This window comes from Manis pentadactyla, chromosome 1, assembly GCF_030020395.1.
Source record: "Manis pentadactyla isolate mManPen7 chromosome 1, mManPen7.hap1, whole genome shotgun sequence".
In the NCBI taxonomy this organism is placed as follows: domain Eukaryota; kingdom Metazoa; phylum Chordata; class Mammalia; order Pholidota; family Manidae; genus Manis; species Manis pentadactyla.
The window spans coordinates 127,317,260-127,340,930 of NC_080019.1; the positions used below are offsets into that span (position 1 = coordinate 127,317,260).

The 23,671-nt window shown below is 35.5% G+C and overlaps 1 protein-coding gene and 1 long non-coding RNA gene across 2 annotated transcripts in view; one reads left to right on the plus strand and one right to left on the minus strand.

Moving 5' to 3' along the window:
• Window positions 1-546: 546 nt before the first annotated feature.
• The window catches only part of LOC130683592 (uncharacterized), a 347,925-nt gene continuing 324,800 nt past the window's right edge, over window positions 547-23,671 (minus strand). Inside the window, exons 3-4 of the long non-coding RNA XR_008997405.1 lie at window positions 2,737-2,779; window positions 547-680 (exon numbers count right to left, since the gene is read on the minus strand). This is a non-coding gene — a long non-coding RNA (uncharacterized LOC130683592). The remainder of the gene's footprint in view (window positions 681-2,736; window positions 2,780-23,671) is intronic.
• Window positions 12,980-23,671, plus strand: part of CYYR1 (cysteine and tyrosine rich 1) — a 102,791-nt gene continuing 92,099 nt past the window's right edge. The window contains exons 1-2 of the mRNA XM_036875246.2: window positions 12,980-13,388; window positions 18,278-18,380. Coding sequence (XP_036731141.1) covers window positions 13,019-13,388; window positions 18,278-18,380 — 473 coding nt within the window. The 5' untranslated portion in view covers window positions 12,980-13,018. The remainder of the gene's footprint in view (window positions 13,389-18,277; window positions 18,381-23,671) is intronic.

A 23,671-nucleotide genomic window follows, 5' to 3' on the forward strand; every position in this document is an offset into this window, starting at 1 on the left:
AGTGATGATTCCCAAGTTTATATCTCTGGTATTGATCCTGAGCAACTTTCCACTTCCTTGCTTGGCATTTCTACTTGGATGTCCAAATAAGTATCTCAACATGGACAAAACCTACCAACTGTTCCAACCAACCCCCGAAACCTTTCCTTTCTCAACCTTCTTCATTTCAATGAATGGGGGTGTCATCCACTTCATTGTTCAACTTAAAAATCTAAAAATCATCTTTTGTTCCTTTCTTGCTCTCAGCTCCTACATATATCCTACATGCAACCCAAGCTTTTTTCTTATTCTTACATCTCCATGATTGGAGATGAATCATCCATTTTCCTCATCTATTCTGCAACCAGAAAGGTCCATGCCACCATGATATACAAAAATAGCGTCCAAAATTATCTCCCTGCTTATGTCATTGTGTCTCTATAACTTATTCTCCATATAGCAATCAGAATAATTGTTTAAAAGGATAAATCAAATCATGACATTTTTCTTCCTGAAACTCTCAAAGTCTTTCTGACATATTTAGTATGAATTTTGAACTTTTCATGATGGTCTACCAGGACTAACAAGGCTTGAGTCCAATCACTACCCTGTTGTTTATATTTACCAAGTCATGCTTGGAGTCATGACTGTAGAAACTCTCTCCTCCAAATTTTCCAGAGTCCAAATATGAGATGCTGTTGCTGGTAGGGGAGAAAGAAGTGGAGATGGGGGGAAAGGATAAGGCAATTCATGGTTGCAGAGGAGATCTGGAGCCCACCCACTTTTACAAATACTCTTTAAACCAGTCCTTCTTGTTTCACTCCCACTTCCCATCACTGCCTTCCATTTCACCTGATACCTCCAACTTCTGAGCAATGCAATTGGCTCACCTTTTGCAGATCCTTAAGTTGAGGTGTCTTCCCTCTGGTATGTCAGTTACTTCTCAACTGCTTTCTAGCTTCCAAATTTTACAACAAATTTTTATCCACAGGTGTCTTCTCTCTTACTGTGTTGGACCTTATGAATTAACATACATCTAATTTTTAATTGTTCTTTAGTAAAATTTGGGAGGGAGAGTAGTTGCACACATATAATCAAATCAACCTGGTTAATAAGAGGTATCCCTAGCACTAACTTGATTCTTCTATACCAACTCTACTATTTAAGTGGCAGAAAATCCATGAACTTGAGGCAAAGTAAAACTACATCGTCGTATAAGACTCATGAATGGAGAGAAAGTTTAGAGCCATGTTTCTCAGCCTCAGCGCTGTTGACATTGGGGACTGGATAACTCTTTGTTGCGTGGCACCGTCCTGTGAGTTGTAGGATTTTAGCAGTATCCCTGCTCACTATGCACCCTTCCAGTCATGACAAATAAAATATCTCCAAATATCCAATGTCTTCAGCAGAGGGCAAGGGTGGGGTGGATTTTCCCTGTCTGAGAACCACTGATTAAGAGAAAAATTGGAGCGCTGCTACCAGAGTAAGGAAGAGGAGATGACAAACACAAGAAAAATCCTCTACTCCTAATTTAATCAACAAAAATGAGACTTGGTAAACCTTGCAACAAGACATATCCTAATACTTTTGACCCTATCAAAAGGAGACAAACTTCAAATTAGAAATTAAATAAGTCATGGGGTTTAGTGGACAGCATGATGACTATTGTTGATGGTACTGTACTGTGTAATTGACAGGTGGTAAGAGGATCATAGAAGTTGTCATTCCAGGAAAAAAAATTTTGTGTAACTTTGTATAGTTATGGATGCCACTAGACCTATTGTGGTGATCATTTTGCGATGTATACAAATATTGAACCATTATGTTGTAAACCTGAAGCTAACAAATATGTCAATTATACCTTAGTGAAAAAAATACTTTTGACCCTAAATTACTATACAATCTCAAGAAAAGGAAGACAGACCACAGGAGAAGTGGGAAAGGAAGGAGCCAGGTAGCTCTGAAGAGATTTGTGGTAGACTCCTCTGATCTACACACAAATGTTTCACTACTTACAAGCACTCAGCATCTCTGTACCTCTCCGTATTTCTTTTCTGTCTACCAACCTTCCAATATATGTCATATATAAATGTATATTTATCACATGTTCTCTGCACAAATACTTATTTCCCACCCACAGTATGTTAGGGACCATAGGGCTCACATTCAGCAGTGTATGTCATATTTAGAGCCCATCCCTCCATGGAGTGTACATTCTTGTGGGGCAATTGACAGTAAACAGTAAATTGATTAATAAAAAAGTTCACTCAGGTGGTGATAAGTGCTATATAGAAAATAATAGACTGCAATGTGTTAGAAATAAATGGTGGGGAAAGAAGCAAAGAAGGCAAGATTAGACTGGGAAGTCAAGGAAAACCCACTAAAGAGGTGGCATCTGACTCAGGACCTGAAAGATAATTAGAGGAGATAATTAAGGATTTCCCATATGAAGACCTAGGAAGATGGCTTTTCACTATAAGGAAAGAGCCAGTGCCATATGTGTGTGTGTCTGTGTGCACACACATACTATGGTCTGAATGTTTGTGTGCCCCCCACCAATAATCTTATGTTGAAATCCTAACCTCCAAAGATGATGGTATTAGGAGGTGGGGCCTTTGGGGGGTGATCAGGTCATGGGGGTGAAACCTTAAGGAATGGGATTAGTGCCCTTATAAAAGAGACCCCACAGAGCTCTGTAGCTACTTCTACCCGTGTGAGGATACAGTGAAAAGAGCCAGTGAGGAAGTGGGCCCTCACCATTCACTGAATCTTCTGGCACCTTGATCTTGGACCTCCAGATCTGTGGGAAATAAATTTTGTTGCTTATAAACCATGCAATCTGTGGTATTTTTAATTATAGCAGCCTAAACATACTAACACAGTACACACACACACAGACACACACAGACACACACACACACACACACACACACACACACACACACCTAAATTAAATTTTTCTCTACTCTGTACTTCTGTTTATTCATAGTTGTTCTGGTCTCATTAACGTAGGCAACAGTGGCCATTAGGGTGGCCTGTTCTCTCCTAACACCTCCCTCCTCCATTTTCTGCTCCCACTATTACCTGCCTCACTATTTTGGTATTTCCTCATTTGAATTCATTTGATGGCTGAACACATCTGGTTTTTCCAAGTAATGCCATAAATGGCTGGCCAGTCTAAGGATTCACTTCTCTTGGATCAGATGCCCTTTCTAATCTAATCAACATGTCTATGACAGAAAAAGGTCAGTTAGTGCCAAAATACCCGCCTGCAGTTTCCCACGAGCAGATCTGCAATCAAGTCAGCATTTCTTTAAAGAGTCTGTGGGTAAGCAGGCTTCATGACTGACATGTCTCCTGAAATACCTGCTGAATCACCCTTTGCTGTGTACTCAAGGTCATTCTACCCTTTAGCTCTGCTATAATTCATGTTCCATTTTTAATTTATCATCTGAAGAAATCCCTGGAAGATATCAGAAAAATTGTCCTGGCCATAGCAGAGACCAGAAGCAAATAGATACGTATATGTCTTCCTCACAACAGTGTAAGATTGAAACTGATTTCCCCAAGACACTGAAACAAACATATGTTCTGTATTAGTTCACTGGTGTGAATTATAAACTCATTTATTAAAGCAAAAATTTTTGTACCACCATTTGAGCCAAACCATGATTAAAGCTATGGCTAAAACAGTCACAAATAGAACAGATGTAGTCCCTGCCTTTGGGGTATTTGCCTTGTAGTGGGGACTTGTAGTGGCTATTTACCAGACCTTGGTGGCTGCCCAGAACGCTTTGGATACCTTTTCAATATTTTGCAAATTATCCATCTAAACAGGACTGCCTCCCCAAGGAAGAATGCCAAAAAACTTAATATCCAGCTTCTGTTGCAACTACAGCACGAGGCACGTGACTATGGCCCTTCCAATCACAAGCATCGCTAAGCAGTTAACTACAGAAAAAAAGTGCCATGAAGGAGAAAGCACACCAGAATCTACTTTCTGTGAAGGTGATGCAGTCGTCCAGGCCCGAGAGGCACCAGAAAAAGGGACTGCTGTAATAGAACTTGGTGTCCAGGATGTGGAATCCTCAGTTAAGCAGCCACATGGTATAATTTGGGCATCTTATAGACTTGCATCATCCAGTAGGGTAGCTAATAGCCACAGTGTCTCTTGGGGACTCAGAATGTGGCTAGTGCAACTGATAAAATAAATTTAAAAATTAATTTAAATTAATATTTTAAAACAGCTGTTTCATTCTATTACTGGAAAACTTTTAAGAATATTTGGAACAATTTTGGTATCTACTTTTTGTATAGATGTGTATTTACTTGTTCAACTGTAAATTTTATGAAGTCAAAATCCAGATCAGGTTTTCTGATGGAAATTTAGTTTCCAAACTGAAATAGGCTATTAAGTATAAAATGCACACAGGATCTTGAAGACTTCACATAAAAATAATATAAAATAATCTCATCAATAATAATTTATATTGATTACATGTTGCAGTATTTTGGATTGATTAAGATAAATTACATATATCTTTAATCTCACCTCTTTCATTTTACTTTTTTAACATGGCTGTGGAAAACTTTAAATTACATAAGTAGCTCAGGGTATATTTTTATTGACCTCAATTTCCTAACTCAGATTATATTTTTATTGAATCAATTTCCTAGACCAACGGTTCTCAAATTTTACTATGTATCAGAATTACCTGGAAGGACCGCTACACAGAGTGGAATAGCAAAAGGTAGGATTCTGAGGCAAAAAGATTGATTCTTCTGGGAAGCTCCAAGAGGCTCTTTTGTGGCTAGCCTGTCATGTGGAAGGATGAAAATGTGGTAAGAAATCAAAATATGCAGAGGGAAACTAAATTGTGCATGACTTTGTAGGACTTGGTAAGGAGTATGAATTTTATTCCAAGTACAAAAGAAATATGTGAAATAATTTCAATCAGTGGAATATGAGGATCTGCTGTCATTTCTAAACAATTACTTAGGCTAATGCCTGCAAAACTGATTAAATATAGGCAAAGTGGAAATACGCAGAGCAGTCAGAAGAGCTATTGCAGCAATAAAGGGAGGGCTCAGTAAAATCTGCTAAAACAGCCTAATGGAATTCTAAGCAGCTACTGACATTAATGATTATGAAGGCTGTAAACAAATACTGAAAATGTTTAGGATACAATGTTAATTGACAAAAACACAGAGCATCAAATTGAGCAAACACATGTAAACTACGTGAAGTTATGTTTGCATACAAAGACCAAATGAGAAGACACCCATCTAACTCAAAAAACAAACAAACACACACACAGGACATATGGATGATACTTCTCCTTTTCTGAAATTTAAATCAGTGTAATATTATTTAACATAAATTGGGGGGAACTTTACTTAATTGAAAAATTTTCTCCTCTTAGTACAGTGAAATACTTTCATCAGCCCAAAGATTAAAACTGTTGATAACATAAGCCACATTTTCATTTGTGTTTATTACTACAGAATAAGTTGCAGTTTTTTTATTTATTACAGATGCATTCCATTAATTTTTCTATATCATTCTCTGAACTACAACCACAAAGAGTATATTATCCACTTAAAGAATTCCTAATTCTGTTGAAAATAAATGCATCAGATCTCTAACCAGAAAACAATGGTGGCCATTTGATTTCAGATCTCCCCATATACCCTCACACCAACAAAACAAACATATGTTCTAACTAGTTATGACTTATATATTTAAATACTTAATGACTATTACATGTTAATTTTATATCCTTCTACCTACTGAATTATGCACATAGCAACAATGAGAGGTAAATATATAAAATGAAACTATACAAGTATTATTTTTGAAGGTGACTTATTCTATACCCTGGAAGTAGGAAAAGGCTTTCTAACCACGATTTCAAAATCCAGATACCAAAAAAGAAAGTTTAAAAGTTTGACCACTTAAAAGTTAAAATAATTTTCATGGCATAAGCACCTTAAGCAAGGCAAAAGACAGACAAACTGGGAGAAAATAATTGCAACTTACATCACTTAAAAAAAATCTAACATACAAAGAATTTTTAATTGAACAAAAACCACCAAAATCCCATAGAAAAATGGGCAAAGATTTGAATATACCATTCACAAAAAATTATAAATAGCCTATGAAAAGTTGGTGATTTTCACTCATAGTTAGAAAACTGCAAGAGATACCATCTATCCCATCAAACTGACAAAACAGAAAACATCAAAAGATTAACAATATGTTATGTTGGCAGAGCTGTGGGGCAATGGGCACTTCTGGTAGGAATACAAAATGATATATTCTTTCTATAAGGGAAATTGCCAATATTTAACAAAACTGGAAATATATTTATCCTTCAACACAGCAATTCCACTTCTGTGAATTTATCCTGAAGGTACAGTTCAACAATAAGAAAATACATATTCTCAAGGGTATTAATTGCAGCATTATTTGTAATTGCAAAATATTGAAAACTATAACACCCCAGCATAGGAGAAAATTGTGGTACAACATATAAATTGGAATACTATGGAGAAATAAAAAGTGAATGAGGACAATCTCTATGAACTGGAATGATTTCTAAGATGTATTATTCAGTGAATTTACTTCATATAGATCTTTTTAACTAAATGAGTATTTCAAAATTAAATATAATAAATATTTCACTAAATTAACATTTCATAGTACATGAACTCTCTCCCAAATCTCCTCTGAGAAGCTATAATTGGCCATATTAGGGTGTGAGGAACCCTGCAAACTGAAAGCCCAATTTTAATTATGAAAGGCTCACCAGAAATCACTGGGAGGCACACAGATGAAGACTTCTAAAGGAGATTTGGAAAACTGTTAATAGTGGAACCATGGTGCAACGGTGGAGATGAGAGATAACAGTGGTATACTAGGGTGGGCATTTGCTTCTAGAAACAGAAACCTAGTTCAAACCTGCTTCTTAGAAGTAGCTCGAGGCAAGAAACAAGATTCCTTAAGTCAGAATTTTCTAAACCAGTAATTCTCACTGTGGTACTTGCCAGCAGCATAAGCATCAACTGGGAACTTAGAAATGCACATTCTTAGGAGCAACCCCAGCCCACCAAATAGAGGACAGATCCCACGATCTGTGTTTCAGCAAGCGCTGCAGGTGCTTCTGATGCACACTAAACTTGTAGAACCACATTTCTAAATTATAGCAAAATTACAGTAGTTAAAATTAAAAATAATAATGGTAATACAATCCACTTTAGGATTGTTAGGATGATTACATGAGATATTGCACAGATGGAGATGATTTTCTAAACTGTAATAAAAGACCTTCATCTTTAATGGTAGATTATTAATGTGTGACATAGAATTGTGAGAGAAAAATATTCTAAAACCAATAGCACTTTGTGCTTTTATCAAAAAACTCTTCCTTCAAAAATCCTTAAAGAAGGATATTTCCTTAAACCATCCCACATTCAGTACTAGGTCTTATACACTGGAGATGTTCATAAAGCTTTATGGAAGCTGACTGAAATAATTGCTACTGAGAAAGCTCACGAGCAAATACTTTATCTCTTGTTTTAATATGGCCAAACTAGGAAATTTCAGCTTCACCAAAACCAGACAAGCTATTAGTTTTGAAAGATGATATAGCATCTATTATTAAGGGTAGAAGCTCTGTTCTGGAGTTACACTGTCAGGGCGCCACGCATTGGTGTGTGACCTTGAGCAAAGTCATCTACCCACTCTGGGCCTCAATGTATTTGCTCAAACAACAAGGGTGATAATAATGATATCTACTTCATTAGGATGTTGAGGGTATTCATTAAAATTTTAAAGAACTTAAAAATGGTCCTGGTGTAAAATAAGCATTCAATATTCTTCCTATGCCCTAAATGCCACATTGACATCATCTCCCTTTTTCTCCATCACTTTTTTGCCTTGCTTTCTCCCTTTCTTTTTTTGCCTGTGTCTGTATGAGCACTTTTTTTTTTTTGGCATCTACACATCTTCTAAGGGAGATGAAGACAAGACACAAGCAGGAGCCTAAAATATATACAAAGTGTTTTTGTTTTACTCATTAACAAGTAACTAACTGCAAGAAATTACCCTGATCTGTCTGCCCAAATGATGGAATAAAGAAATTGTGGGCCAGGAGAGTACAAAAAGGATCATCACATTCAGGCAGACCCTATTATGTCACAGCAAAATCTGATACATGACCTCTCTGTGTGGGAACTTGCCCTGCCTCTAACTGACTTGGTGATTTACCCTTAGTTTTCTCATCTAGGAAACAGGGAAACTGACTTAGACAATCTGTGAAGTCCTGCCCTATTCTAACTCTTTGGTTCTAAAGATTAGAGTTTAAAATTACTCAGCTGTCATGTATCACTTACTGATTTTTAATCATCATCAGGCATTTAAAATGTTGGTTTATACACCATCTCTGGCAGAACTTTCATACAAATGTAACACCAAATGACACATGCTACAATAATAAATTCTCATTGATGAATATTTTACCTTAAAATTTCAGAACTATGGTTAGAATTAAAATATCTCCAGAGATGAACCCATTCAATTTTCAAAATGCAATGGTATTAAAAATTTTCATATTAGTTGTTAGGAAATAGCCATTCTAAGTGGTATGATTAAACTAAAAGACTTTCCTAAAAAAATATTTTTCTCATTATAAAACATTACATGTTTATTGTAAAATATTTGAAAAACATATAAAGAAACTGTGTATATCTGTGTAGTCACTAAATTAGGATCTTAAAGTATATACAGTTTTTCTTCTTTCTTAGACCATTAGCATTTTTCTGTATCACTAAATAATCTCCACAGATATGCATTTAAAGACAGAATAATATTGCAAAAGTTTGACCTGCCATCTTTTTAAAACTAGTATATATTATATTTGAAGAGCTTGGTAGCCCTTCAAATATAATTTTGGAAAAATTATTGAATAACAATTAATTAGAATACAGAAGTAAAAAAGGACAGCATTTAAAGAATTTCTATGTACTCTTAACCCCATATGTGTATTAGCTACAGCTTTTAAAAATCAACTTTCTTGAAGTATAATATACATGTATTAAAACATACACATTTTAAGTGTACTGTTAAGTGTACAATTCCATGACACTGGAACACATAAATACATGCATAAGAGCCACCATTAATAAGATAGAGATTTCCATCACCCCCCAAAAGTTCTCTCATATAATCAAGCTCCTATTCCTGCCTCCCACCCCCCGACAACCATCAATCTGCTTTCTGTCATTATAGATGAATTTTTGCCTTTTCTAGAATTTCATATAAACAGTAAACCTTTTGTGTCTGGCTTCTTGGCTCGGCATGTTGTTATAGAGATTTATCCATGTTGTTGCCTATATTTTCAAACTTTTTTTTATTGCCAAGTAGGATTTCATTGTATGGATATAGCATAATTTATTTATCCATGAGTTATTTCCAGTTTTCCTTTTTCAGTTTCCTTTTTATTTTATATCATAAGGAGTCTCCCCATCATTTAAAACATTGGCTGTTAATCCAAAATACGTATGTATCTTAATTCACCTAACTGTTCCACTTTTATTGGACAAGTAAGCTCTTTGCCATGTTTTAAAATTATAATAATTACTGTTATAAACATCTTCATGGACTTAAATATTAATAGAATCTGATGTGAAAATAGGATTCTTGAGTTATAGTCTTTATCTTTCAAAGGTTTGGAAATATTTTCACTCTCTATTAAATTTCATATTTGCAAATGAGAAGTCTGATGCCACTCTGATTCTCTTTCTTTATGAAGTGAACTTTTCAGATTATATTTGAAAATATATATGATTTTAAATCTATACTTGTTCAAATAGGTCTCAAGGAAATGTATATACTTATGCCTCTCCTTTAAAAACAAAGTTCTTGGAACTCACCATTTTAAATCTAAAAATTTAAATTTTATTATAGCTCAAAATTTTAAATAATCTCTTGGATGTTTGCCTCTTCACTCTTTGTTTTTTCTAAAAGTGCCTCTAATCTGCATATTATTTTATATTAGGTTTGCTTTACACATCTTAGTGTCTTATATTTTTATTCATGGTTTCTATTGGTATTTTTTCTCTAAGTTATGAAATATGATCTTTATTTAATCTCACAGTATAAATTGTTTTTTGTCTATAACTATTTTATAATTTTTTCTGTGATTAAAAAAAAAATCTCACATGGCAAGATTTATTTTAATTTCCAGGAACTCTTTAATGCCCTGTAATGCTGTGTTCTTAAGGGTTTATTTTTATTTAATATATATTTGTTTATCCATATATACACATACATTTTGTTTCTTTCAAATCCTTTCTTTAAGCTACCACATTTCTTTAAATGGTTTGATACCTTTCTTTGCCTCTGGATATCAGTTCAGTTGGGCTTCCCAAGCAACTAAGTACCTTAAGGTACTTTTGCAGTAGTGAATTTGTTGGCAAGCTTCCTTGATGGTTCTGTTGAACCTGATGAGGAGAAGGCTCTCTTTTCTCAGAAGTCAGCTAGGAGAGGTAATGCAGCTTCCTACTGGCCTCATTGACAACAGGCAGCTTCTCCCAGAGCTGTGTCTAACAATTAATTGGGCAGGAGTAGTCTTCTCCTCCATCACTAGATGCCTGTGTTATCTTGGGCCCCCTTCAGTGCTCTGCACCCAATGTCATCTCCAGTGACAGGCAGCTTTCCATTTCAGAAGCCCTCAATACCACTCTATAGCTCTGCAAAAACTGACTTACAACATTATCTTCTTCTTTTAGGATGCAAAGTCCTATATAATTGCTGCTTCCTGCAGGGTCCATCATTCTACCAGTTACTTAGAAACTGCAGAATGTTGAGATCAGGTTGAAAAGGACAGGACCTAGTGAAGCAGCTTCTTGGAAGCTGTGAATTAAATGTATGGAATTTAACCTAAAGGCAACTGAAAGCCACTGAGTTTTAAACAAGTGAGAGAATGTGATTAAAACTATAGTTTAAGAATATTCTAGCTTCAGTTTGGAAACACTGCTCTGTCCCTAGACAGAGTAACAGATTGTAATGGAGACTCAGCCTGGATAAAGGCAGAATTAAAGGATAAAATGCAAATACATCTGAGTGGTGGTTAGGTGTATAATCAGTGGATCCTTGTAATAGATCAACTGTTGGGGCAGAGAGATACAGAGGAATTGATCAGGCTTCTTGCTGGACCAGATGGATGGTTGAGTCTTCATTGAAGCAGAAAACATTCTAGAGATCTTAGGTTATATTTATTTTGGAGGTGATATATTCTCCCATACAGCAGTGGTAAATTTCTAGAGGAGGACTGACCTAATTAAAGTGCATTACATTTGGATTTTGATATATATTGCCATATTGCTCTACTTAAAAGTTGATTGCTTTTTCTTTGGTTGACCTGACTGATATATGAAAAATGATGTCTCACTGTCAATATAACTTATACTTTTCTTCTTTTTTGTAAGTAAAGATGAGCATCTTCTAAATGTATAAAAGACTAGAAGACATAGATGACATGTATGTGTGTATATATGTATATATATATATAATATTTCTATGTAATTATATGTATATAAAAATTAATATCTCTACTCTGTTTTCTCTTGGTTGCTTTCTTCTCCTTATATATTAAAGAGGTCAGGGCTTGTCTATCCAATGCATTGCAAATATTTTTGCCAATTAAATGCTTGGCTTGTCATATACAGAAAGTTTTCATTCTTATGGTGTCAAATTGGTCAGTGTTTTCTTTTATGATTTCTGAGTTTTTTATAATGCTTAGTAAAGACACTCTATTCTGTAATTATTTAAATGTCATCCTCTCATTCTTTTATCTAATGTTTTCATAATTGCATCTTTAAGCTTGAATGTTTATAATTTGAATGGAATTGATTTAGACAAAATGAGACAAGAATCCACAGATGTTTATTTATAGCTCCAACACAATTCCTTGAGTAACCCATTCCTTCCCCCTCTGCTTTACAACAATAATTTTTTAAAAAACATAAATTAAATTTCTGTACATATATAACTCTATTTTTGGGTTCTTTATTCTATTCCATTGAGCCTATTGTTATAGTGCTAATTTAAAATGTCTTAATTATTGTGATGTTGAATTTATTTTCTGTGTGGCTTATTCCATTTACTACTTTTTTTTAAATAGATACTCTTACATGTTTATTTCATACACAAACTTCAGAGTCAGATTGGTTTGAAAAACATTCATGTTGGTATTTGTATTGAGTTCAGTTTAATTCACAGATTTTTAGATTAATTTAGGGAAACTTGTTATTTATGGTGTTGAATTTTCTTAGACAAGAGAATTATCTTGTCTCCTTTTCTACATGCATTAAGTTGAGAACTTCGTGATTTTTATTTTCATGAAAGAAAACTTGATTTTTTTAGTCACTTAACTCTAGTTAAGTGCTTCAGAGATGATTCTCTTTGACTTTCCACATACACAAGCATATCACTTGCAAATGATAATTTTGCTTCCAATTTTTATAATTCTTGTTTCTCTTGTCTCATTGCTTAGTCCAGTAACTCCAAAACAGTGTCAAATAATGATGATGACAGTGTACATTCTTGTCTTGTTTTGTTTTCTCTGACTTAACTATAAATGTTTTAGATGATTAATAAATAAACACTTTATTAGTTTTCAGCAGAGATACCATACATGGTTTCTGTCCTTTCCAATTCTCTTTGATTTTCTTTATTGGCTCTCTTTTTGTCCAATACTTTCAACCCTGAAATTTCCCTCCATTTGTTTAAAGATAAAAAGCAAGGCTCTTCTTCATCCTTTATTACAAGAGGAAAAATAACTGGGGAAGTAGGGGGAAGGAGCTTGCTAAACTCCATGAAAAAGCCAAAGCATAAGGTTAGAAAATGTTCCTTCAGAGAGGGCCTTGGTTGGGAGTCACGCTCAGCAACGAAGGGCAAAGGTTGGGGAGGAGCCGAGGCCACCCCCGCCCGTAGCCCCGCGCCGATGCTACCCGCAGAGATGAAACGTGAGCTTGGATGGCCAAGGACGCCGGAGCTTCCCTCGCCTGCCGCCCGGCGCCCCGGGGAGAGACAAAGAGACCTCAGCCGCAGCGCAGCCCGCGCGGCCGGCCGGGTTCCCCCCCAGGCTCCGGAGCAATGGCCAGGTCTCCGCGCGAGCCGCCTCTCGGGAGCGCTGCCTTTCCATCTGACCGCCCTCCAGCCCCTCCAGCCCGTCTATCTCCTCCCTGTTCCGGGCTCGCCCGTCGCACCCAGCCGTCTCTCCAGTCCGTCTGTCTATCTGTCCTGGCGCGAAAACTCCGGCCACCGGCTTGGATGGACGCGCGCAGGCTGCCCGGGTGTCCAGGGATCTTGCTTCCGAAGTTGGTCCTGCTCTTTGTCTACGCAGGTCAGTGACATCGGGTGGCGGGCGAGGAGACGGTCACCCTCAAGCCACGCGTGCTGGGAGGGACGCTCTGGCACCTTTGTGGGAGGCAAAGACTCTGCTGGGCGCTGGAACCCGCCGCTCGACCTCCACGCGGTTTTGTTTTGTTACTGTCCTCTAACGTTTCCTTTTGATCCCCCCTTTCCTATCTCTTTATCTATCTGTGAAAAGCAACTTGGAAACCCCAGTCCCACAGTTTGAGACTTTTACTGTCTAAACAGCGTAAGTTATGCAATAGTATCCAGGACTCAGAGTCTGAGGGGTGGGAGGAAAACATTTTTTGAGAACACCCGAAGTTAGATCGCAGAAGGTTTAAAATGAACGGCTGTGGTGACTTCCATTTCAGTATAGGCTACCCCCTGCCCAAACCAACCCCACGTTCTGAGTAATCCGGTTTTTCCCTTTTAGAAATAAAAAGTTTTAGACCTTTGTTTTTATTCTTTCAAAGATTATTCTAAAGTATGGTTGATGGGCAACTGGATGCTTTGAGTTCAGATACAAAGTTTTTTGAGAAACGCAAATTCACCCAAGTCTAATCTGTTTTCATTGATTTCAGCTAAGCACTTGTTCATAGGTAAAGGGCATCTCATTTCCCTCCTCCTAGGTACTTTTAGTGGGAATTTCTAATAATTGAAGAAGCAAAACATTTTTCTTGTTGTGTGATTGATACGGAGCCCAGAATGGCCTGTCACTGATTATTCATATGTAAAGTTAATTACACTTACGGTTTTGCATCTGCTTCATATTCAAAAACAGGCTAAGAGCAAAGTTCTTTGTAAAATGTTTTCCTGTCTGTCCTATGACAAAAACCACAGGCTTTACCTATGACCTTGAAATACTAAATTTATGTGGCTCTGTGATATACCTTTTGATACTTACGAAGACCTGCAACTGAAATAAAGACGTTCAACACTTATCTGAACATTAAAAGAATTTTCTCATTCAGACTCACCAGAAATGAGTCGCAATAGCTTCTATAGAAATTTTCAATCTGTTTGTTAAAAGTAAGTTAGTGGCTATCTAAAAGTTATTTTAAACATGTTTTATTGTAGTTTTAATGCTGACTTTCAAATACAGAAATTCATAAAAGTAGGGAAAGTACTTCTTATTTAATGAGAAGAAACCACTTTTAATTTGCAGCTAACGTTTCTTTCCTTTACATAAACCATACAAAATTTCAGCAATTGAGGGACTAACAGAATCAACTGCATTATTAGTTTTACATTAAAATCTCTTAGTTCATTTGAAGCAATGACAATACTTTCCACCACCTCTGTTTATCAAAAGAAACAAAACTAAGAAAATAGAACACAGCAAACAGAACTTTAATAGCCTCCCTTGCCCTTACTCAACCACACTATTGAACAACTTTTTCTTCCTCTTTTATCTATTTTATTCCCAATGGTCAACTGAAAACTTCTAATTTGCACACTTTCCTTCCCTTTCTCCTGTTCCCCCAGTGCCAGTGCATACCCCTCAGGGTTCAGGAAACCCCCAAAACTGGCAGGCAGCAAGGTTGGTTAGTTCCGAAAGTTTTGCCTCCATTCAATTCTTCTCTGCACCACATCCCTCCCTAGTAAGCTGCAAAGTCATTCCAAGCCAATTAATAGGAGGCTGACTTACTGTCTTTGGATAAGACATGTTTAGCTAAAGTGTTCTTTAATGAGTTCCTGAACTCTTTATTTCAGAGGCCTTTTTATGCTTGCCATATTCATTTAACTAATATTTATTGAATGAAATACGTTGAATGATATATAGGACAGAGGCCATGCTCTGAGTACTGTCTGGGAGATAAGGTGTTCCCATCACCCCAATGTATAAAAGGCTGTGTCACAGAAGAGGTACAAACCATGTGCTATAGGTGTTCAATGGAGGGGATCTTATTGCTGGCTTTGGAGTGTAAGCTCCAGGAAGATGATGTCTGTTTGTTCAGCGTATTATTCTCCAGAGACTAGCAAAATGCCTGGCCCGTAAGAGGAGCTCAATAAATATTTGCACAGAGAAATTGAATTGAGGAGTATACTTTTAGGAACTAGACCTTTGGTAGGGAGGCCTTGGACATAAGGAGATGGAGTAGGCTATACTGTGAGTGAAGGCAAAACATCATGATATATATACATGCAAAAATAGACAGGTTTACTTGGAACTAAGAGATAACACTGGAAGTGGGGATTGGGGTTAGATGGATGAACAATGTAGATATAAAAATAGTTGAGACACCTGTTAAATGAGTTGCCAGCCTTGATGGGACAATAATCTAAGCAAATGCACTGCCCATAACCTGAATTACTTTCCTCAAAGCAAATGTATTAAATTCTAATTCTGTTAGTTAAGGGAATAAGAGCAAGGTTTCTATACTTTCACAGTGGAGTCACATTTGGAAAGAAACCCAGTGAAGTGTTTATGTTATTATCCAACTCCCACTGCAGGCTACAAAGACAGGATTTGGCCAAGGTTTTACCTTCTTTGCCTCGCCAGTTATTTTGGTCCCCTCCCCTTCCTTCCTCTCTTATCCTTAGCTATAGCTTACAAGAACCCTTTCTGAGTGTGTGCTTTGAGCCAGATGTTGCTTTCACTTTACTATACATTTCTTAAGGTGGGGTGGGGCTTGGGGAACTTTCTTCCAGAGCATGCCTTTAATTAAAGTTGCTAAAGAAAGTCTGAACTGGCTAATTTTCAAGGATATTAACTTGAATATTGGAATTAACATTATCTTCTGAGGAAAACTGGAATGTTCCATTCTTTTAAAAATGAGAAAATGCTTCTTTTTATCATCCAAACTCTCATCTTCACAAGAATTATTCTTGAATACACTGGAGAAAGCAACTAGCCTATTAAAATAAGCTTTGAGGTGTGGTGGAAACCTTAGTTTGGAAATGTTGTGATTGTGAATGTGTTTGCCGTACTATTAAATCTGGCCTCTTCAGTCATTTAATTCTGGGAAGTAGACAAGAGTGCTGGAAACTGTCATAAAAATAATGAACAATGTGTGACATAATCTAGATGTTTGCTGCAGGTATAATCCAGCTTCTTGGCTACAAGATAATCGGTTTGGTTTCAACATTGGTTCAACATATTTTGATGACCTATATCCTTATAATTGCAATACAATAGTAGTAATTGAATCTTTGACATTCATGGAAAGCTTAGTAAGATATCACTGTCCTGGGCATCATTTAAAAGGCACCCCATGAAGCTATTTACACATCAGTTGTCCTGCTCTGACATAATGAGTGAGGACATAAGCTCTCCCACTATCTGAGTGGCTTTAAAGAGCATAAAGCAAAACATCCCTGCTAAGCATCTTGAGATCACTGACCAGTCTAAATATGTGAATTAATTAAATAGCACTAAAAATGAAAGCTGTAGAAATTCGGTGGGAAAATGATAAAATAGCCTTAAAATGTGTGATGTACTCTGCAGAAAGCATACACTGTCAATAAATCATTAGATTGTATTTCTGTCTTCAAGATTTAAAAGTGTATTTAATAGAGTTACTGAATCTTCCAAAGGTAATTATTTTTCCCTCTCATTTCTTCTTACCACATCCTAGAATAAAACATTAAGGTCTGTTAAATTTATGATGCCTAAATAAAATAGGGAGAAAGAAAATATGTACTTTTTCACTCATTCCACAAAAGCCAGGCATTATTGAAAAATGTGAATGAAATTTGCTACTTTTTGATCACATCCATTTGTAAAGAATCATCTTAGCAGAGAGGCAATATAAAAGCAAAATCAAAAATTTCCTTTCTAGATAAATCAATTACATGGACATGTAGACGTAAATATAACATCTTATACTTTTATGTTGTGACTTTGACAGGTAAACAAAAGTCTTATGTAATTTAGTAGTTGATATTTCCTTCAGAGATTTATTTGGAAATGACTAAGATTTGATTCTTGACTAAGTAATTTATCAAACTAAGTGTTTTCCTAATCATGTACCTGAAACTCATATATCCATTATAATTTATACCACTGATTATAACTAAATGATAACCTTAACTTGTTAAACATAAATCATTTAGGTGGTATAAAGAATTTTTAAAAGCTAGGGTGATTTTTGTTCAACATTTTTGGTATAATTTTCCTTGCCAGAAACATATGGAAAAAAAGACAGTAATTTGGTTTTATCACTCCAATATGATTTTTTAAATCAGAAAATACCTTCCCCCTCTCACATAGTGCTGTTTCATACCTTATTGATTCTAAAATCTGACAATAAATAAACCATTACTTATTCACAAGTTAATTATCTATGGGAACTTCCTACAATTAATTCATTATCTTCCAATCCAAATGAACTGACAGAGTATGCGGATTCATTTGTGTTACCATTTGGATACAACGTGTAATTATGAAGGTCAAAAATAATAGAGAAAGAAAAGCATATAATGCAATATCATAAAACATACACATTATTTTAAATTCCTCTTCAGCTGACATCCATATCAGTAACATTTTCCATTAAATGAAGTTAATTGAGAATAATAATTTAAAGTCAAAAAAGACCTTATTAAAAAATTATTATAAGAACATTATTGATAAATTGAAGGATGGATTCGTTGGGACATTCATTTCTCCTTTCATCATTTCATTCAACCGACTCTGACCACTAACTGTGGTGCTTGATGCAGGAGACTCACAGAAGAATGGCCTTTGCCTTTTCCAGCATTATGTCTAATATAGAAGGAAGACTAGTAAGATGCTTACAAATGTTTCAGAAGTCTGAGTACATGAAATGAACATCTAAATGCATCTTTTACTGATGAAGAGAAGAAACTGAATCCTTTTTTGTGAAGGGGTGATTTCAGAACTCTAACTGGGCATCTGTGGTCTTCATTCTGCAGAGGACTGCCTCGCTCAGTGCGGCAAAGACTGCAGAGCTTACTGCTGTGATGGGAACGCTCCCTACTGCTGCTCCTACTATGCCTACATTGGGAATATCCTCTCGTGAGTATGGGTCAATTTTGGCAATATTGATGCTCCTTCCCTTGCCAGTTATGTTTTCAAAAAGTATGAAGTTAAAGGTATGGGCAGGAAATTTTAAGAGTGACTATTGATGTAAGATCTTCACTGGAGATACTAAATACTCATCACTACCTAGTATGTTAAGCATTTGACAAAATGTGCAAACTATTATACAAAATAAACTGCCTTTAAGTATACCATATTCATATTATTATTCCTTTTTTAACATTGTAAATTGCATGGTTTTGTCTGCTTTGTTGAAGGATTTGGAAGTTAGAATTTGTCATTTAATTACAGCCAGTTTATTTTGCTGTCCATGAATTTGTCTAATTCATCCAGTAGGTATCAGGGAAAAGAGACTTTATGAATAAAAAAATACAGTTGGGATATGAAATATCAATTTTCTACATAATTCATATGAACAACTTGAAGAAACAAGTTTAGAGCCCAAGAAAGAATGGACACCAACAAGATAAAGTCATAGCCAACTAACAAGAATCAATGATATAGACACACATAGAATGTGTTAAGCATTTCTCTACAACAAATTAAGAATTTATTTTAGAGCTGCTTCTGGGCAGATGGAAATGGAGAAGCAGGAACTGCTTTCAGGGTCTTATGTCTGAAAAGTATGCAACTCTCAGTTCTTCTACAAACCTTTGAGTTGAGAAATTAAAGGTAGAGAATTAAGAACATAGGAATTTTCTGGGTCAAAATCACCCATGGCTTTCAGACAGCAGCAAGAGCCCAGCCTCTGTTCTTTGTTTTTTTGTTGTTGTTCACGGGAATATCAGGATGACTTAGGAAGTGCTCTGTTGAGGCTTCACTTGTGCCTTATCGAGGGTTATGTTGACCTAGGAAAGATTAGACACTAAGGGGAATGTGCCTGGCTACTGTAGGGACATGTCCATTGAGACAGCCTAAAACTCATCCTCCATTTCCTGAGAATAGAAAACTTGGTACCACATAAACTTTCCAGAATCAAAGTTGGGGTTGATATTAGAGAACTTGTTTCTCTGAATAAGGCCAAAAAGAATTGTACCTCAGGATACTTTTGAAGACTATCATGGCTATGCAAGACCCAGCAGGCTGTAATAAAGATTGATGAATGGAATTTAAGCATTCTTTGAAACTCAAAATCAACTCTAAATAAAATGTTTGCATTTTTTATCATGGAAGACTCATTGGAAAGCAGATAGTAAGTCCCCTCCTTACATTAGAGAATATCAGAATGATATTTAAAGGAAGTAGTTAGCTCAGAATACCCTAAATACAAACACACAATGTTATCTTTCACGTTTGTGTATCCCTTCACACTTAGAAGTAACTTAAATACATTTCTATTAAATTCCAACTTTTATTTTCGAGCTGTCTGCACATTCAAGATGTTGCCGTACAGATTCGAGGAACCTGACATCAAGAGTGATACTGTAATTCTGTGAGATCTTTGCTCTTGGCTCCTGGCCCATTCTCTGGCCTCTCGTACTACATCATGTCCATTTGCTCTTATTTCTCACCTGATAGCTGCCTCCATTCTGGTAAATACATATGGGAGGTATAATGAGTTATTAACCAGAATATTTAAACATTTTAAATTTGCAGATGAGCTTCATATGTCTTATATTTGCATTCAGATTCACATTTTTATGGTACATATTCTAAGTAAGTCTTACATTTGCATTCATATTCACATTTTTATGGTACATATTCTAAGTCTTTACCATTCAGTTTAAGAATTAGTTGAATTGATATATGTATGTAGGTTATGAGGGCCATGCACTTGTTACGTTTGAAAAATAAAGAACTGTTTTTTGGGGTTAGGGAGCAAACACAGATGTGGCACTATATTTCAGGCAGTTAAAACTGAAATTTCTGTTCAAAATAGAAACAACTAAGTAAATCCGTTGTTAAACAATTCTTAGGGAAAAACAGAGCTTTAAATTGTTTTCCCCACTGGATAAAGGAGAATACATGTTCAGGATTTCCACTTATTGTTTAAGATTTGAAAAGAGTTCTTAACTCCACCCAAAGCTTTTTTTTTTTAAGTGAGGGTAATGGAGTGGGGTTGAGGTAGATAGAAAAAATAATAATTCCAAGAGTGCTTACAAAAGTTCTTTCATGCACATGTTTTCAAATATTGCTATTTTGGAACTCATAAACTGTGCTTCCTCTCTTCCAAGCATCCAGCACATTCTTGATAAAAGCATTTTAATCTTAACAGAAAATTACATCTTTGTGATTACCAGAAAAGTAATAAAGAAGAAAGCAATAAACACAGTGTAATGTTACATATCCTTAATGAATAGTTTTATAATTTGGTTAAAGTTGAGTTTCTATTTTTTCTTTGTTTCCAAAAAGGAAATGTCTTGGCTCCATTTGAAATGAGCTAAAAAGAGTACAAAACATAATTTGGGTCATTCTAGTCTGTTCATTAATTGGTACGGCTGGGTGCACTTGGCCCTTGTTAATTGAGGCTCCTCCCTCATCACCATCTAAAATAATCAGAGTAGAGATGTTTAGCCCCTAACTCTGTTTACTCCAGTTATTCTGTTTTGCAAATTAACCATTAAGATTCACTTTTAAAGCTATCACAAGAGCTAACTTTCAATTTACCTCTTGGCTGAAAAGTCTTATTTCATGCATAGATTTTAAAAATTATTTTTAGATATTTTATCTTTTTTGGTATTTTATATTTGAAATATGAGTTAATTTTGATAAATAAATTCAGAATCCTCCCATTCCCCCCATTGTTTTTCTTTTTTTCAATTAGGAATTTTAAAATTGACTTGTGTCTTATGAAAAACTTGAAATATTAAACTTTTAAAATAGCATATCTGATTTTTCATTGAGATATAATTGACATATTAGTTTTGTGTGTATAACATAAGGATTTAATATTTGCATATTTTTCAAAATGATCACCACAAGTCTATCTTCTTTTGGTCATTATGGTCATGGATAGTGACTTCAATATAGAAAAATAATAGTACCATTTTCCAGTATTTGAGAATAATTTTCCAGAAGTTAGTATATGCTATGCACTCAATTACTTACAAATACATATTGAGTTGATTGCCCATAACCATGGCAGCACTGAGCTAGGGCCTGGAGTCCAAAGATGAATAAATGATATACCCTGATTTGTTGGGTTTCCCCATGGAGTAAGAGAAGAGAGTGTAGACAAATCATTCTAATTCAATGAACTAATCTGCAAAGTGTTATTGGATGCCAGGAAGAGAAAATAACAGCTAAGTCTTTGTGTGTGTGTGTGTGTGTGTGTGTGTGTGTGTTTAGAAAGAAATGTTTAGAAAGAGCCTTATAAACATGAAACTTGAACAGTTTTGAAGAGACACTAGTTATTTACATAAACGGACAGTGAAGAAAGGGAAGTACATTCCAGACAGACAGACTCCTACTTACAAAGGCAAAGACATAAGAAAGGAAATGCTCAGTCTGGGAAAACCCATGTTGTTCAGTGTTGCTAGAGAAGGTTAAACTTCGAATGTAACATACAAATAAGCAGGTAAGACAAAAAAGAGATCCTCACTTTTACATACGTAATTGGTAGATTACATTTATTGGTCATGCTTAAGAAAGCTGAAACAAGTCAGTATTTTTCTGGAAACAAGACAGCTGCTTTTATATAGAAAGGACATGTTCTTAGACACCACTAAGACAAGGAACAAAAAAGTAAGAGGGTGTCAACTGAAGATTGTTTTTATTCCATAGAGAAAAGATTTTGGAGAAACACTTTGAGAAGTTATACTTTTAGAACCATTTATGACAGAATATGTGACCATGCAATTATTGATCATTTTTGACATTTTTGATCATGAAATAACTACCTGAGTACCAGAAGTCTTACTATGCTTGAAAATGAGAATTGGGCCAATTCAAGAAGTAAACAATTTCTCATCAGATTTGCTCTCAACCATTTCATTTAGTTGCCCTTCTCCATGGAAGATAAACATCTGCGATGCATATGGAAAGAATATTTCAATTTTTGCTGCTGATGAAATTTAATTGACATTCCCCAGGGAGAGGATCCAGTGTAAAGGTGTGATTTATTCAGTATTCTTCATAATCTGTAGAATTCAAGGGAATTGAGGGTGCAACTGAGTGCCTAATTACTATTAGTAACAGAACAAACTAAAACAGGACTTGACTGAAAATGAAAGGAAACTGCTGTGCGAGTAAGAGAATAATTGTACAATATTGAATGTGCACCAAATAATGACGAGGTTGAACCTAGTGAGCCAGACGATAAGGTGTAAGATTTAATCCCTTTAAGCAAAAAGGGATGTTTGCTTTTCCAGGTTGCCTTTGCAAAGTGCAGACCTGTCTAGGGATTACTCAGAGTGCCACCTGGCCAACACAAAACCCCCATGGGGAAAAGTCAGGAGGAAGAACTAATAATGGAGAGCCTGACGGGATTAAGTTTCTTTTCTTCTCAATGAAATGTGAAAGATGTATTGCCTACAGTTTTGCAGAGACAGCTAATAAATATCCCAACTGTGATTTTAGAGCCATGTTATGCATGAAAGCAAAATTGAGTTTAAATATAAAGGTTTCATATTTCCAAATGGCATGTGAGGTCCCATGTTCATAAAGTAGCTGAGCATTCTGAATAAATCACAAGGCTATTCAAAAAAAAACTGCATTTTGAAAAGATTTTGCTATTGGTAAAAAAAAAAAATCATTCAAATTAATTAAATTAAAACATTCTTAGTACTTAGATATAAAAAAGAAAACCTCTGAAAAACATACTGAATGAAAAGACATACTTGTATTTTATAGGTTACTTTATTAAGAGCAAATATAAATGTGTAGATATCTAAAACTTTTCAGTCAAATCTATATTCTATTTTATCACAACTGCCTTTGTAAATTGACTGTCAGAAACATGTGTTTTTATGAAGGCATAGATGAAGTTTCTAGAACATGTTCTCAGCAATTTATGTCTATAAATTTGTACAGACCTGTAAACAGATCATTTAAGCTACTGGGGAAAGCACAAAATGCAGTGAATCAGAGAGGAGGAGCTTTTAGTCCAATCTTAGGATTCTGGGAAGACTTCCTGAAGAACAGTATTTCTAAGATCAATCCTAAAAGAAAAAGCAATTGATAAAACTCACCACTCGCTTAGGAGTTAAAACACTTAGCAAACTAGGAATAAAAGGAAAATTTCTTAACCTAAAAATTTTGTTAAACTAAAGCAAAAACAAAACCCTACCTCAAACACCATGATCAAAGGTACAATGTTATAACCCTTC